Source organism: Rattus norvegicus, chromosome 5 (genome assembly GCF_036323735.1).
Source record: "Rattus norvegicus strain BN/NHsdMcwi chromosome 5, GRCr8, whole genome shotgun sequence".
Lineage (NCBI taxonomy): Eukaryota > Metazoa > Chordata > Mammalia > Rodentia > Muridae > Rattus > Rattus norvegicus.
Window position 1 is genome coordinate 141,257,375 of NC_086023.1, and position 12,499 is coordinate 141,269,873.

At 45.1% G+C, this 12,499-nt stretch overlaps 1 protein-coding gene across 3 annotated transcripts; it reads right to left on the reverse strand.

The window, feature by feature from the left end:
* Nucleotides 1-1,453: 1,453 nt before the first annotated feature.
* Ndufs5 (NADH:ubiquinone oxidoreductase subunit S5) lies at nucleotides 1,454-7,178 on the reverse strand. 3 transcript variants are annotated; one of them, XM_006238827.5, is made up of 3 exons: nucleotides 6,975-7,178; nucleotides 4,617-4,834; nucleotides 1,454-1,667 (listed from the first exon to the last, which is right to left on the reverse strand). In XM_006238827.5, the coding sequence occupies exons 2-3, from the start codon at nucleotides 4,830-4,832 to the stop codon at nucleotides 1,563-1,565; spliced, it is 321 nt and encodes a 106-aa protein (XP_006238889.1). In that variant the 5' UTR covers nucleotides 4,833-4,834; nucleotides 6,975-7,178; the 3' UTR covers nucleotides 1,454-1,562. The 3 variants fall into 3 exon arrangements, with proteins under 3 accessions (XP_006238889.1, XP_006238890.1, NP_001025223.1); XM_006238828.5 differs by having other exon boundaries at nucleotides 6,888-7,060; NM_001030052.1 differs by having other exon boundaries at nucleotides 6,937-7,028.
* Nucleotides 7,179-12,499: the final 5,321 nt, after the last annotated feature.

A 12,499-nucleotide genomic window follows, 5' to 3' on the forward strand; every position in this document is an offset into this window, starting at 1 on the left:
CTGATGCCCTCTTCTGGTGTGTCTGAAGACAGCTACAGTGTACTTATATATAATAAATAAATACATCTTTAAGAAAAAGAAGCACCGAGTTTGATCCCTAGCACACCGGAAAACTAGGGGTAGTGTGTATACTATTGACATTTTTGTTACACCACACTCAGCTGGTACACATTCCTACATGTAAGGCAAAACAAAAACCACACAACCCACAAAACATCCACCCCCTACCCCAGTCTGAATTTCTCTCATCTTTTAAATGACTTATTTCACATGTATGCATGTTTTGCTTGTATGTATATGTGTGTACTTCATGTGTGCTCAGTGCTGACTCTAGAACATTGGATCCCCTGGCATTAGAGGTGGCAGTGAGCCATCACATGGAGCTGGAAATGAACCAGTGTGTGCTGGGCAAGGTTTTAACTACTACTCAGAGGGCACAGGTAGGTGGATCTGTGAGTTTTAGACTAACATGGTCTACACAGCAAGGTTCAGTATAAGCAGGGTTAAACAGAGAAACTATTTCAAATAAGAATAAAACTCCTGTACAGGAATTTGGGACTTTTTTTTTTTTGGAGACAGTCTCTAAGAGAACATTCTGCTTGCTCTCTTAAATAAGTTAACATGATTGAAGTATCTCATATACGCAGGCCTTTAGAAAATAATATTTTTAATATTAACTTTTAATGTATAAGGTCAGGCATTTCTAAATGCACAGAATAACTGTGGGCACTGAAATGGCCCAGAGGAGAGCTAAAAGTGCCTATCATCAAGCCTCAAGACCTGTGTTTGATCCCTTGGACCCACATAGTGGAAGGAGAGAACCAATCAATACAGGCTGCCCTCTGCACTCCATACTACACCTGCATGCCCACACATGTGCCCAAAATAAATTAAATCAACTAAAAGAACTTATTAAAAATAATTGTGAGTAGGGCACTGCGGCTTCTGCTTATAATCCCAGTACTCAGGAGACTCAGGAGCAGGACACCTGTCTACAGGGTAACCCTCCCTGCCTCGTTGGTCCTCCCCACAACGCTGGAGTAAGCTTATGGGAGACACGGTGCACTTGTGACAGGCTTAGGAGAACTTATGCTACTTCTCAAGAAGGGAATTTGTAGAAGGAACACAGGAATAACTGTGACCTTCCTCAAAGGATGTTCCCACACCTCAAAGAGTTCTCTGAAGATGAGTAACGTCTTCTGCATTGAAATAACCTTGAACAGACTGCCCTATGAAACAGTGGTCACTGAACTACAAACTCCTAAGGCTGTTATCAAAGGATGTAGGATAATAAAAATGAGCCTTGTTATGCAAATTGCACTCTAATGCTGGCTGCCTAGAGTCACCATCCCCCTAGCCAGTTTGGGCTTCAGTTCTCCAGGCATTCATCAGGAGAGGCAACTAGGACAACCTTTCAGCCCTGAAAAACATGCCCAAAAGAAAACAGACTAAGTTTCTAGGTTGAGTAATTCTTTATTTGTACATACTTGATGAAGGTGCTTCCCTTAAACATTCTCTCCAGCGGAAAACAGAGCATGGAGAGCAGCTTCTAGCTGCTCTGCTCAGGGCCTGGGCTCCTCCTTGCCCAAATGGTGAGGCGGAGGGGTGTACTTCCCCTCTTTCATCAGCTTCTCCCGCTGTTTCTTGATTTCATGCATCCGCCTTATCTGTCGAGGATAAGAATGGCATTAAGGCAAAGGGAAACAGGACCCAGAAAGTGAGAGCTCGAGTCTGTGGCTCTCCTTTGTTTCTTCTGTTTTTAAAACTTCCCAGCTGGGAACAGTAGTACATGCCTTTAACCCAGCACTCAGGAGGCAGACAGAGGCAGGAGAATCTCTGCGAGTGAGTTCAGCCTGGTCTACAGAGCCAATTCCAAAGAGAACTCAAAAGTCAAATAAAATCCTTGTGCTGGGACCTTAACCCAAAGCTTTGTACAGTGAGGTAAATGCTGCCTGGACCTAAAGTGTATCCTTTTTCCAAAAGATTTTGTGTGTGTGTGTGTGTGTGTGTGTGTGTGTGTGTGTGTGTGTTCACTTGCGCAAGAGCGAGCAACCACAGAAGTTGAAAAGAGGGCATCAGATCTGAGAACTGAGGGATGGCTGTAGCCACTTGGCACACTTACTGGGAATTGAATTCAGATCCTCTGAGAGAGCAGAAAGTGCTCTTAACTGCTGAGCCAACCTCTAGTCCACTAAATTAATCTTTAAAGAACTAATTGAAAAAACAAAAGAATCAACTGGAAATCTCTTTGAAACTTTTTTTTTCTTTTTTTCGGAGCTGGGGACCGCGAACCCAGGGCCTTGCGCTTGCTAGGCAAGCGCTCTACCACTGAACTAAATCCCCAACCCCTGAAACTTTTTTTTTAAGATTTATTTATTTATTATATATAAGTACACTGTAGCTGCCTTCAGACACACCAGAAGAGGGCATCAGATCTCATTACAGATGGTTGTGAGCCACCATGTGGTTGCTGGGATTTGAACTCAGGACCTCTGGAAGAGTAGTCAGTGCTCTTAACCGCTGAGCTATCTCTCCAGTCCTTCTATCATCTCCTTATTAATTAATTAATTAATTAATTTTTTTGAGACAGGGTTTCTCTGTGTAGTGTAGGCTGTCCTGGAGCTCACTCTGTTTACCAGGCTGGCCTCAAATTTAGAGGTCTACCCTTGCCTCCAGAATGCTGGAATTAAAGGCATATACCACTACATCTGACTCAGAATTCTAACATATATAAAAATACACACTTGAAAGCTAATAATTAGGATATTCTCAGTATAAATAAGAAAATGGGTAATTGTAATACTACTAAGAGATACATTTGTGGGCTTGTGAGCTAGCTCACTGGGTAAAGGACCTTGCCCATGTAATCCTGAAGTCCAAAGTTCAATTCCTCAGACCCACATGATAGAAGGAGAGAATCAACTCCACAAAGTTGTCCTGTAACCTTGACCATGAACCACTGCTCACCCAGTGAAGGCAGTTATACAGAGAATATCTTGTGTATTGTATGGATGGATCACCTGTCAATTTAAAAGTCTATGGCTTATGGCTTAGCCAGGAAATAGAAGGTGGGCCATCCAGAAGGCAGAAAGAATTGTGGGATAGAGCCAGGCAGGAGATGCACTGGGAAGATGTGAGGAGATGAGGGCATGGTGCCTGAGCACAGGCAACCAGCCACGTGGCAGAGTACAGGCTAGAATAATGGGATCTGCTAAGTCATATCAAGTCAGAGAAAGCCTAGCTATACAGCCAAGGTATTTGTAAATATATTTTGAGTTTGAGTCTTATTCCTTCCAAGTCTGGTTTCTCCACTGAAAAAACAAAACAAAACATCAAAAAACAACAACAAAAACCTTTTTTTTAAAGAGACAGATCTGACTCTGTATCCCTGTCAGCCTGTAGCTTACTATGCACTGATGGGATTAAAGATACCACCACACCACTCACCTGCTAAAACTTCTTGATCCAGGTAACTTGGCTATAAATTTAAAAGAAATCTAGATTTTTCTCCCTGAACTCAAGAGATAAAATAAATTTAGCTAGGTATAGTGGTATACACCTTGAATCCCAGCACTCTGGACCTTGAGGCAGGCATTTCTGAGTTCAAGGCCAGTCTGTTCTATAGAGTGAGCTCCAGGACAGCCAAAGCTGCATAGGGAGACCATCTGAAGCAAGTAAGCAAACAAAAAACCTAATCAATCAAACAACAACTGTATTTGCAGGTGTAGCTGCAACATAGAAACAGGCAAAATGATGGCCTACAGCCAATGTCTCCTTCTCTAAGATTAGGGCCCACATGTTATGTAATTCATTCAGCTAAGACTTTCCCTCTCTGAACCTCTGGTCAAATTTGCCTAAAGCAATGTCATCAATGAATGCCTCCACCTTCCTCACAAACACATCCAGTTGGTCACTGGATGTTTACTGTGCTAGATCTACAGGGAGTGACAGCTTCCCCAATGAGGGCTTGATGACTGTGAAACGGTCCCACCCCAAAGTTTTCTTTTTAATTTTGTAAAAAGTATGTTACATATATGGATGTTTTGAATGCATATATGTCTGTGTCTGTGCACTGCAAGTGTGCCAGGTGTGTGTGGAAGCCAGAAGATGGGGTCAGATCCACGGGGAATGGAGTTACAGGGAGTGGTGAGCTGCCCTGTGGTCACTGAGACAGGACGAGCAGCCAATGCTGCTGATTGATGAGTCATGAGCCATCTCTCCAGCTCCATGCAAAACTTTTCACGAATGGCCAACCACAGCCAGTGTGAATCCTTGCTTTAGAGATAACTGGAAAGACAAGGGCCTAAATAGACACACGATTCTGGTTATAGCAGAAGACAGGCTAAGAAGAGGGAAGAACAGGCCCTCCTCAGATCCAAAGGGTCTTAACTGCCTCAGTGCCAGGAGTCTTCCCAGTCACAAGTGAGCAGCCACTGCCCAAGGATCAGCTGGACAAACTGCATTTGGCCCAGGGGACTAGGGATTTAGTGACAGTGACAGAACTTACCTAGCATGTGAAAAGCCCTGGATTCAGTCCCCACCAGGGCCAGAACAGGGAGTAAGAGGGAGGGGAGGGAAGTAATTTAGCCTAGCCCCCACACCCATTATTTTCTCACCGTTTTGAACCGAAGAAAGCATTCTTCAAAGTCTTCATACTCTATCTTGCACTCTTTTTTAGCCCGGGTAGCACCGATCCCATGTGCGCATTCTATCCACTCCTTTTCAAATGCGTGGCATCGAGCGGCATTCTTGTAAGGCTGCTCAGCACTTAGGAATATAAAGTGTCGATCTAGGCTAATGCCCAGCCTTTTCTGCACATCAAGGAAAGGCATGACTGTAAACGAACACAAAGGAAATGAGAGTGTGATAAAAACGAGATAGCGAGTCTGTGAAGGCCAAGGCCCCAGATTTCTTCTTACCAAACTTTTTGGTTTTTTGAGGTAGCATCTCATCTAGCCCAGGCTACCTTTAAGTCACACTGTAGTAAAAGATGGCCTTAACTTCCTCATTCTCCTGTCCCATCTTCCAAGTGCTAGGATCACTAAACATTTTTATTAGATAGGTTCTCCTGGAGTTACTTGGGGGCTTTCACAAAACTTATGGAATAAGAAACTAAAATTCATTTGTTAAAAGATTTATTTATTATACATAAGTACACTGTGGCTGTCTTCAGACACACCAGAAGAGGGCACCAGATCCCATTACAGATGGCTGTGAGCCACCATGTGGTTGCTGGGATTTGAACTCAGGACCTCTGGAAGAGCAATCAGTGCTCTTAACTGCTGAGCCATCTCTCCAGCCCTTAATTTTTCCACATATAAGAATATTTTTGTCAAGGGTGAAAAAATTGTTTTGACTCAAACAAAAAAGCAAAACCAACACCCCCCCCAAAAAAAAAACAACCACCAAAAAAAAAGGGGGGAGGGGGCTGGAGAGATGGCTCAGCGGTTAAGAGCACCCGACTGCTCTTCCAGAGGTCCTGAGTTCAATTCCCAGCAACCACATGGTGGCTCACTACCATCTGTAAAGAGATCTGATGCCCTCTTCTGGTGTGTCTGAAGACAGCTACAGTGTACTTATATATAATAAATAAATCTTTAAAAAAAAAGGGGGGGGGAGGGAATAAGAAGTAATATAAGCACACATTTATTTATTTACATTGCTCCAAACATTCTCTCCATCCCAACCTAGATGACATGTCTTTTCGGACACTCTCTTCTGTCTCTCCTTTCCTAGTAGTCATCTGTCCTAGGCTGGAGAGATGGCTTAGAGGTTAAAAGTGCATGCTGCTCTGGCAGAGAACTCACACTGGACTCTCAGCAACCACTTTGGGTGGTTTACAACTAACTGTAGCTCCAGCTTCCAGGGCATATGGTGTCTGTGGCTTCGTGGAGCAGCTACACGCACATGCAACAGTCATTCATCCACACATAACTGAAACTTAACAAATTTTAAAAAGTATTTTGTCCATTACTGTAAGACTATTTATTTCTATGTTTTTCCAACTGGTTTTCTGCTTTGAGAGCAAAATCGAGCAGACGCCAGTTAACTGCTAAAAATAAATGAACAAGTCAAATTAAAATTTAAAAAAAAATCAGGAAATTTCAAACAACTTACATGTACAACTATAAAGAAATGGATGGATTCTGGTGCTCAGTAGAATATGACAGACATTAAACAAAAAGGACATATGGAAAATACAAAATAAAGTTGACATAGAACGAAATAATTCCAAATGACAAAAGTGCTTAAGACTGGAAAGCAAGACACCACACACACCAACATCATCCTGTACGCAGAAATTTGGGGGCGAATTTAATTTATAAAGTTCCCTTCCGTTCTTTTAGTCATTTACTGTGTGTGTTACAGGCAAGTAGGGGAAACAGCTCATCATAAGCACTAAAGACCCACGCCGGAAACCTGAGGAAGGATTCAGGGCAGGAAGCCCTCGGGAGAATAAAAGTCCCAGAACCCACACAATTGCGCGCGCGAGCACGCACACACGCACGCAAACGCACACACGCGCACACGGGCAATGACAACAGAAGTTCCAATCTGGAGCGGCTGCTCAGTCAGGTGCACAACAGGAAGAAAGCAGAGGTCTCAGGAGATTGGGGATCAAAATCAGTATGGAGCGCACGCCTTTAATCTCAACCCTTGGGAGACAGAGGCAGGTGCTTCTACGTTGAGTTCAAGGCCAGCTTGGTCTATACAATGAATTTCAGCCAGGGCTACACAGAAAAACCATGTCTCAAAACAAAAAAGGAGCGGGATGTCAGGGTAGGAAGGAGGCCAAGGCAGGAGTCCGGCAGAGGGCGGAATCACTCTGGAGGGCTGGAGGGGACCGAGTTGTGGGATGAAGGGAAGGCAGGAGGACACGCCCGGACCTGGGTCACCCACGAGAGGAAATTTGTCTAGGAGCAATCCCTAGCGAACCTTCTTGGCTGACCGGACACAGCAAGCGCCTACCGCACCTCAGCAATGCCCTTCTCAGGTCCCTGGGCGCAGCTCACGACCGCCGGCTTAAGGAGGACGCAGACGCCTGCCGTAAAGGACGCCCGCGGTGCGACATCTACAGAGCGCGACGCCGTAAATCGACCGCCGGCCTTGTCCCTGCGGCAACCAGGGAAACCAAGCAGAGCGGTTTGCGCCTGCGCAGCCAGCGGCCGGATAAACTGACTTTTCCTCGTGCTACTGTGCCAGCAGCACTGTCATGACAGTTGATTGTTGTGCTACTTGAGCAAGGTCACACTTGAGAAAGAGTATTGCTTCCCTCGCCCTAAGAAAACGTAGTGGTTAAAGCTCGTGGGCCGTGACCCCAAAACTTGGGTGACTCTCCCAATCTCTCCGTGACTGTTTTCTTTTCTGATAATAAACATAATGGCTGGCTGAAGAGACAGCTCAGAGGTTAAGAGCATGTGTTGCTCTGGGAGAGGCCCCCGGTTTAACTCTAGATTCGGGGGACCCAACATACTCTTCTAACTTCGGCAACACCAGGAGTACATATATGGGTGCACATACAAGAAGACCAAACGCTCGCACATAAAGTAAATCTTAAAAGAAAGATAATAGCGCCTGGCGGAGTGGTTCACGCCTTTAAATCCCTGAATTTAAGAGACAGGAGCAAGTAGATCTCTATGAGTTCTAGGCCAGCTAGGGCTACATAGTGAGATCTTGTTTCAAACAAACAAACAAACAAGCAAACAGCTGTAAAACTGCTATAGGGACTTCCTTATGCTGTGACAGGATGAAAAAAGTTCTCTGAAGAAAAAACGTTCTTTGATGTATTAGCTGACATCTGCATCAAAGCAATCAGAAAGCTGAAACAGGAGGCTGGCTCCTGTTGCGTTCAAGGCTGGCCTGGGCTATAAGGCAGATGCTGTGTCTCTGAATTAACAATTTCTGGAGAAAATTCCCAAAGTCCATGTGATGGGCTGAATAGGAATGGCCCCCATAGACTCACATGTATGAATGCTTGCCTCATAGAGAGTGGCTCTATTAGGAAGTGTGGCCTTGTTAGCATAGGTGTGGCCTTGTTGCAGGAAGTGTGTCACTGTTGGGGAGAGATTTGATGTCTCATGTGCTCAAGCTAAGCCTAGTGTGGATTAGTCTCCTCATGCTGTCTGCTGATCAAGATGTAGAACCCTCAGCTCCTTCTCCAGCACCATGTCTGTCTGCATGCCTCCGTGTTTCCCGACATGGTGATAGAGGACTAAACCTCTGAAACTTTAAGCCAGCCCCAATTAAAGGGTTGCCTTGCCGTGGTCATGGAGTCTTTTCACAGCAATAGAAACCCTAGTAAGAGAGTCTGCGGGGCTGGGGATTTAGCTCAGTGGTAGAGCGCTTACCTAGGAAGCGCAAGGCCCTGGGTTCGGTCCCCAGCTCCAAAAAAAAGAACCAAAAAAAAAAAAAAAGAGAGAGAGTCCGCAATTCATCAATCTCATTCAATCACTCCAACTTGCTCCACCCACCCCCTTCCATCCACTGGGCATTCCACATGTAATCGGTTTCAGTTCGATTAGAGTTGTCTGAGCACTCGATCTGCGTCCAGCCAAATAGTGGCTTTTTATAGAACCATGCTCACAGAGTTCTAATTGGAAGGAACTGATGGCTACCCGTTCCAACCCACTGATGGCCGCCCTTTCCAACCCACCCATCTCCTCATGCCACCATGAGGCCTGCTTTGAGGTCTCATATGCTCAAGGGCCATCAGGCAACTAGCCTGCAATCCTGGGGCTAGAACCCAGGGCGCCATAGGCTAACACATGCTTTATCACTGAGCTACACCTCCAGCCACCCGTGTGTTCTTGTTTCTCGGTGGTATCATCTTTCCAGTCTCTTAGGCAGGTAAAGTCAGATTCCTTCCACAAGTTTCCAATTATTTCTCACTTCCAATGAGAACAGGATCACTATAAGAGACTATGAAGGCATGTGATCAATGACAAATGATCCTTGGTTGGTAACAGCAGTGGGAAGTGGAACTGGAGCCCTGTGCTCTGTCTGAGGGCAGAAACATATAACTCCATCTCTCCATCTTATTGCTATGAGAGAATTAAGGCATCAAATCTTTAAATCTTGCTCTTTTGGGTTTTTATTTGCTTTTTTTTTTTTGAGACAGAATTTCTCTGTATAACTGCCCTGGGACAGCTTTGTAGAGCACACTAGCGTTGAGCTCACAGAGATCTATCTGCCTCTGCCTCCCCAGGGCTGGGATTAAAGGTGTGTGCCACTACTCCTGGTTAAATCTTGCAAACTTTTAAGAGAAGCTAGAAATCTGCTACAACTCCAAGTATTGTCTAGGCAACTTAACTGACTTTCTACTTTGTCCCAATCTTGTTTATCTTTGATGACAGGATTCCTGTAGGCAAGAAGTCCCTTCTCAAGTGGGTTAGCCATCGTTGGTTGCCAAACAACGTCTAGTTTTACTAATTTACCAGATGCAGGAGAGATTGGAGCTAAGACAGTAGTGGGCAGGGAGACCGCACCTTGGCCAGACTGGCTAGTTATGCATATTTCTTGCCTTCTATTTAAACTCTATCTTCATGTCGGGACCCAGAGGAGGAACTTGGAGCAATCACTGGATCTTTTTGTCCTTCTTTTCAGTGTAACTGCATTGAATAAATCTTGTTCTGCTTTTGCTATAAATTTGGCTCTTTTAGTTATTTTTATTGATAATGAGTAGCTGAACCCTGGCTTGTTGGGGCACAATCGGTCACTTTGACACATGCCATGGTCCCTATTGGGTTGTTGACACTAAGATACAGTCAGATCGTGTGACAACTGATCTGTTATAGAAAGAAGACCCCGGGGCATATAGCATGCCAAGAGAATCCTCCTAGGCATGGATGGCGCTCTGAAGCTCACACAGCATTCACATTCAAAGGAGAGAGCTATTCACTCTGGCAGTGCTGAGTCAATGTTTCAAAAGGCTAAAATTCTTAGGTTTGATGTCCTGTTTACAAATCCCAAATCCTGAGATATACTGTCTCCCATCCCCTCCCAAATTTGTGTCTTCAGTTATCCAGAAACAAAAATTACATTTTGTGTGTGTGTGTGTGTGTGTGTGTGTGTGTGTGTGTGTGTGTGTGTGTATGTGTGTGTGTGTGTGTTGGTTCCATCCTTCTATCACCCGAATCCAGGGGATGGAACTCTAGGGACTCAAGCAGGATTAACTCAGGTCCTCGGGCTAGGGTGGCAGGTGCCCTTCCCTCGGTGAGCTTTCTCTTGATCTTAAGTTTGTCTCTCTTCTGCCCGATGCTACCACTATCTCCCCTCCTCAAATCCATTCGCACTGTTTGTCTCACCAGCTTCTGATTGGCAATTCCAACCCTTCAGATATTTCTAAGCCCTTCTCAGACCCCGTCAGCCTTATATCCACTGTAGATCTGAATGTGAACAAGGTACCCACCACTGGACATCTCAGACAACAGGGTCCTCACAGGCAACAACAGCCTTTCCTCCTGAGCAAATGCTGGAAACCCACAACTCCAGAGACCAAGCAGGAACTGCATCTGAGTTGTTGCTATGGTGCCCAGGCCTTGGGAATTCTTTATGTTGGGGAGCAAGACAGAGATATGTGTTTGTGGGTCCCCCAGCACTGTGTCCCTTACCTTCCACACCCTCCTCAACACTTCTTCAGAACTGTATGATGAAGTAAAGGACTTTATACTTGACTTCACCTCCCAGACATAGACACCCCAAGACCCTTGTAATGAAAGGCCTGCGGCCCCAGCGCAACCCCTCTGAAAAAAGTTCAGTGGCTGCCAGAGGACCAAGTGAATGGACCTTAATGGTGGTGCAGGGTTATCTCAAGTACCCTCTGTCTACACTCACTGGGCTCTGTCCTGGGCCCATTCACATAATGGAAACTTTAAGGGTCTTACACTATTGTTATGAAGATCTGAACAAAGTGATAGCCTACGAAGCCCAGCCAAGGGAAGCTTTGATGCTGGAAACTCTCAGGCCAGTTATTGAGCTGTAGGGCAGAAAGCAGGCCCTGTGGAGTCTATTTGGGGTTGGAGCTGACTAAACCAAACCAGGAATCCCTTAAGCAAAGTGAGTGGGAAACAAGGCTGTCAGGCCCAAGATCCCAGAGGCAACTGGAGGCCGGTAGATAGTCTATCCTTAGAGCTCCCCTTGGGAGGCATCCCTCTCTGTGGATGCAAGGCCATCCTAGTCGACGTAGTGAATTCCAGGACAGTCAGAGCTATATAGCAAGACTGTGGCACAAAAACACAAAACAAACAAAAAACCTGAAACTTTTTTTTCAAACCTTATTTTTTTTTTTTTTTTTGGTTCTTTTTTTTTTTTTTCGGGGCTGGGGACCGAACCGAGGGCCTTGCGCTTCCTAGGCAAGCGCTCTACCACTGAGCTAAATCCCCAACCCCTCAAACCTTATTTTTAATTTCTTTTTTTTTTTTTTTTTTTTTTTTTTTTTGGAGCTGGGGACCGAACCCAGGGCCTTGTGCTTCCTAGGTAAGCGCTCTACCACTGAGCTAAATCCCCAGCCCCTTTAATTTCTTAATTTAATTTCTTAAACGCTTTAACCTCCCTTGTAGCCCACCATCAGACAGAGGTAGCGGACCTGTTTAGATAGGTCCTTTGGAGCAACTCCCGTTTGGAAATGAGCAATTCAGTTCACAGGTTAACAGGCAGCAGCAGCTCGATCCACTCGCAAACACTTCATGGATACACCAGCAGTCCAGTTCTGTTGAGTCAGGTTAGTAACAGGGGTGACATGGCCTCAGCGTTGGCTCAAGTCAGCAGGAGGGACCAGGGAGGAATGCCAGGAGAAGTTCTCAACTGTGCCTTTCTCAGTGATGCAAAGATCAGCAAAGACTCGAGAGCCACAAGCATTGCACAGGTCGCTCTATAAACAAGCCAAATTCACCCTCTTGTCACCGTCCATGAGTCCTATGTATACCCTCCTAATATCATATGTCCTCCACGGGTCTTGTCTTAGCATATGCATCTGTCTTAGCTAACATCACTCTGCCAATCAGCCTGAGTCCAAGAAAGCAGCAAGAAATCTGCAGCACACTACCACAAGTATTTTTTTTTAATTTTTTTATTTTGTATATGAGTACACTCTAGCTGTCCACACCAGAAGAGGGAATCAGATCTCATTACAGATGGCTGTGAGCCACCATGTGGTTACTGGGAATTGAACTCAGGACCTCTGGAAGAGCAGTTGAGCCATCTCTCCAGCCCCCAGAAGTTTTTTGTTGAGTTTCTCTCTATGGAGTCCCAACAAATGCAGCTCAACTATGAAATGTAAAGTGGACAATACATGTATGTTTTTTTTTTCTTTTCTTTTTTTTTCGAAGCTGGGGACCAAACCAAGGGCCTTGCACTTGCTAGGCAAGCGCTCTACCACTGAGCTAAATCCCCAACACCACATGTATGTCGTTAACAAAAAATCCTTCATCATGTGTCCTTTCACATGTTTGCCTTAGCAGAACATCCTCTTTCCTGTGTCTGCTTTAGCTAAATGTTCCTT

Bases quoted from the DNA above. Each gene is read 5' to 3' on its own strand.
- Ndufs5 (XM_006238827.5), bottom strand. From the start codon at position 4,832: ATGCCTTTCCTTGATGTGCAGAAAAGGCTGGGCATTAGCCTAGATCGA. The intron at 1,668-4,616 runs GTGAGAAAATAA...TATCCTCGACAG, and splicing joins GCTTTCTTCGGTTCAAAACG to ATAAGGCGGATGCATGAAAT.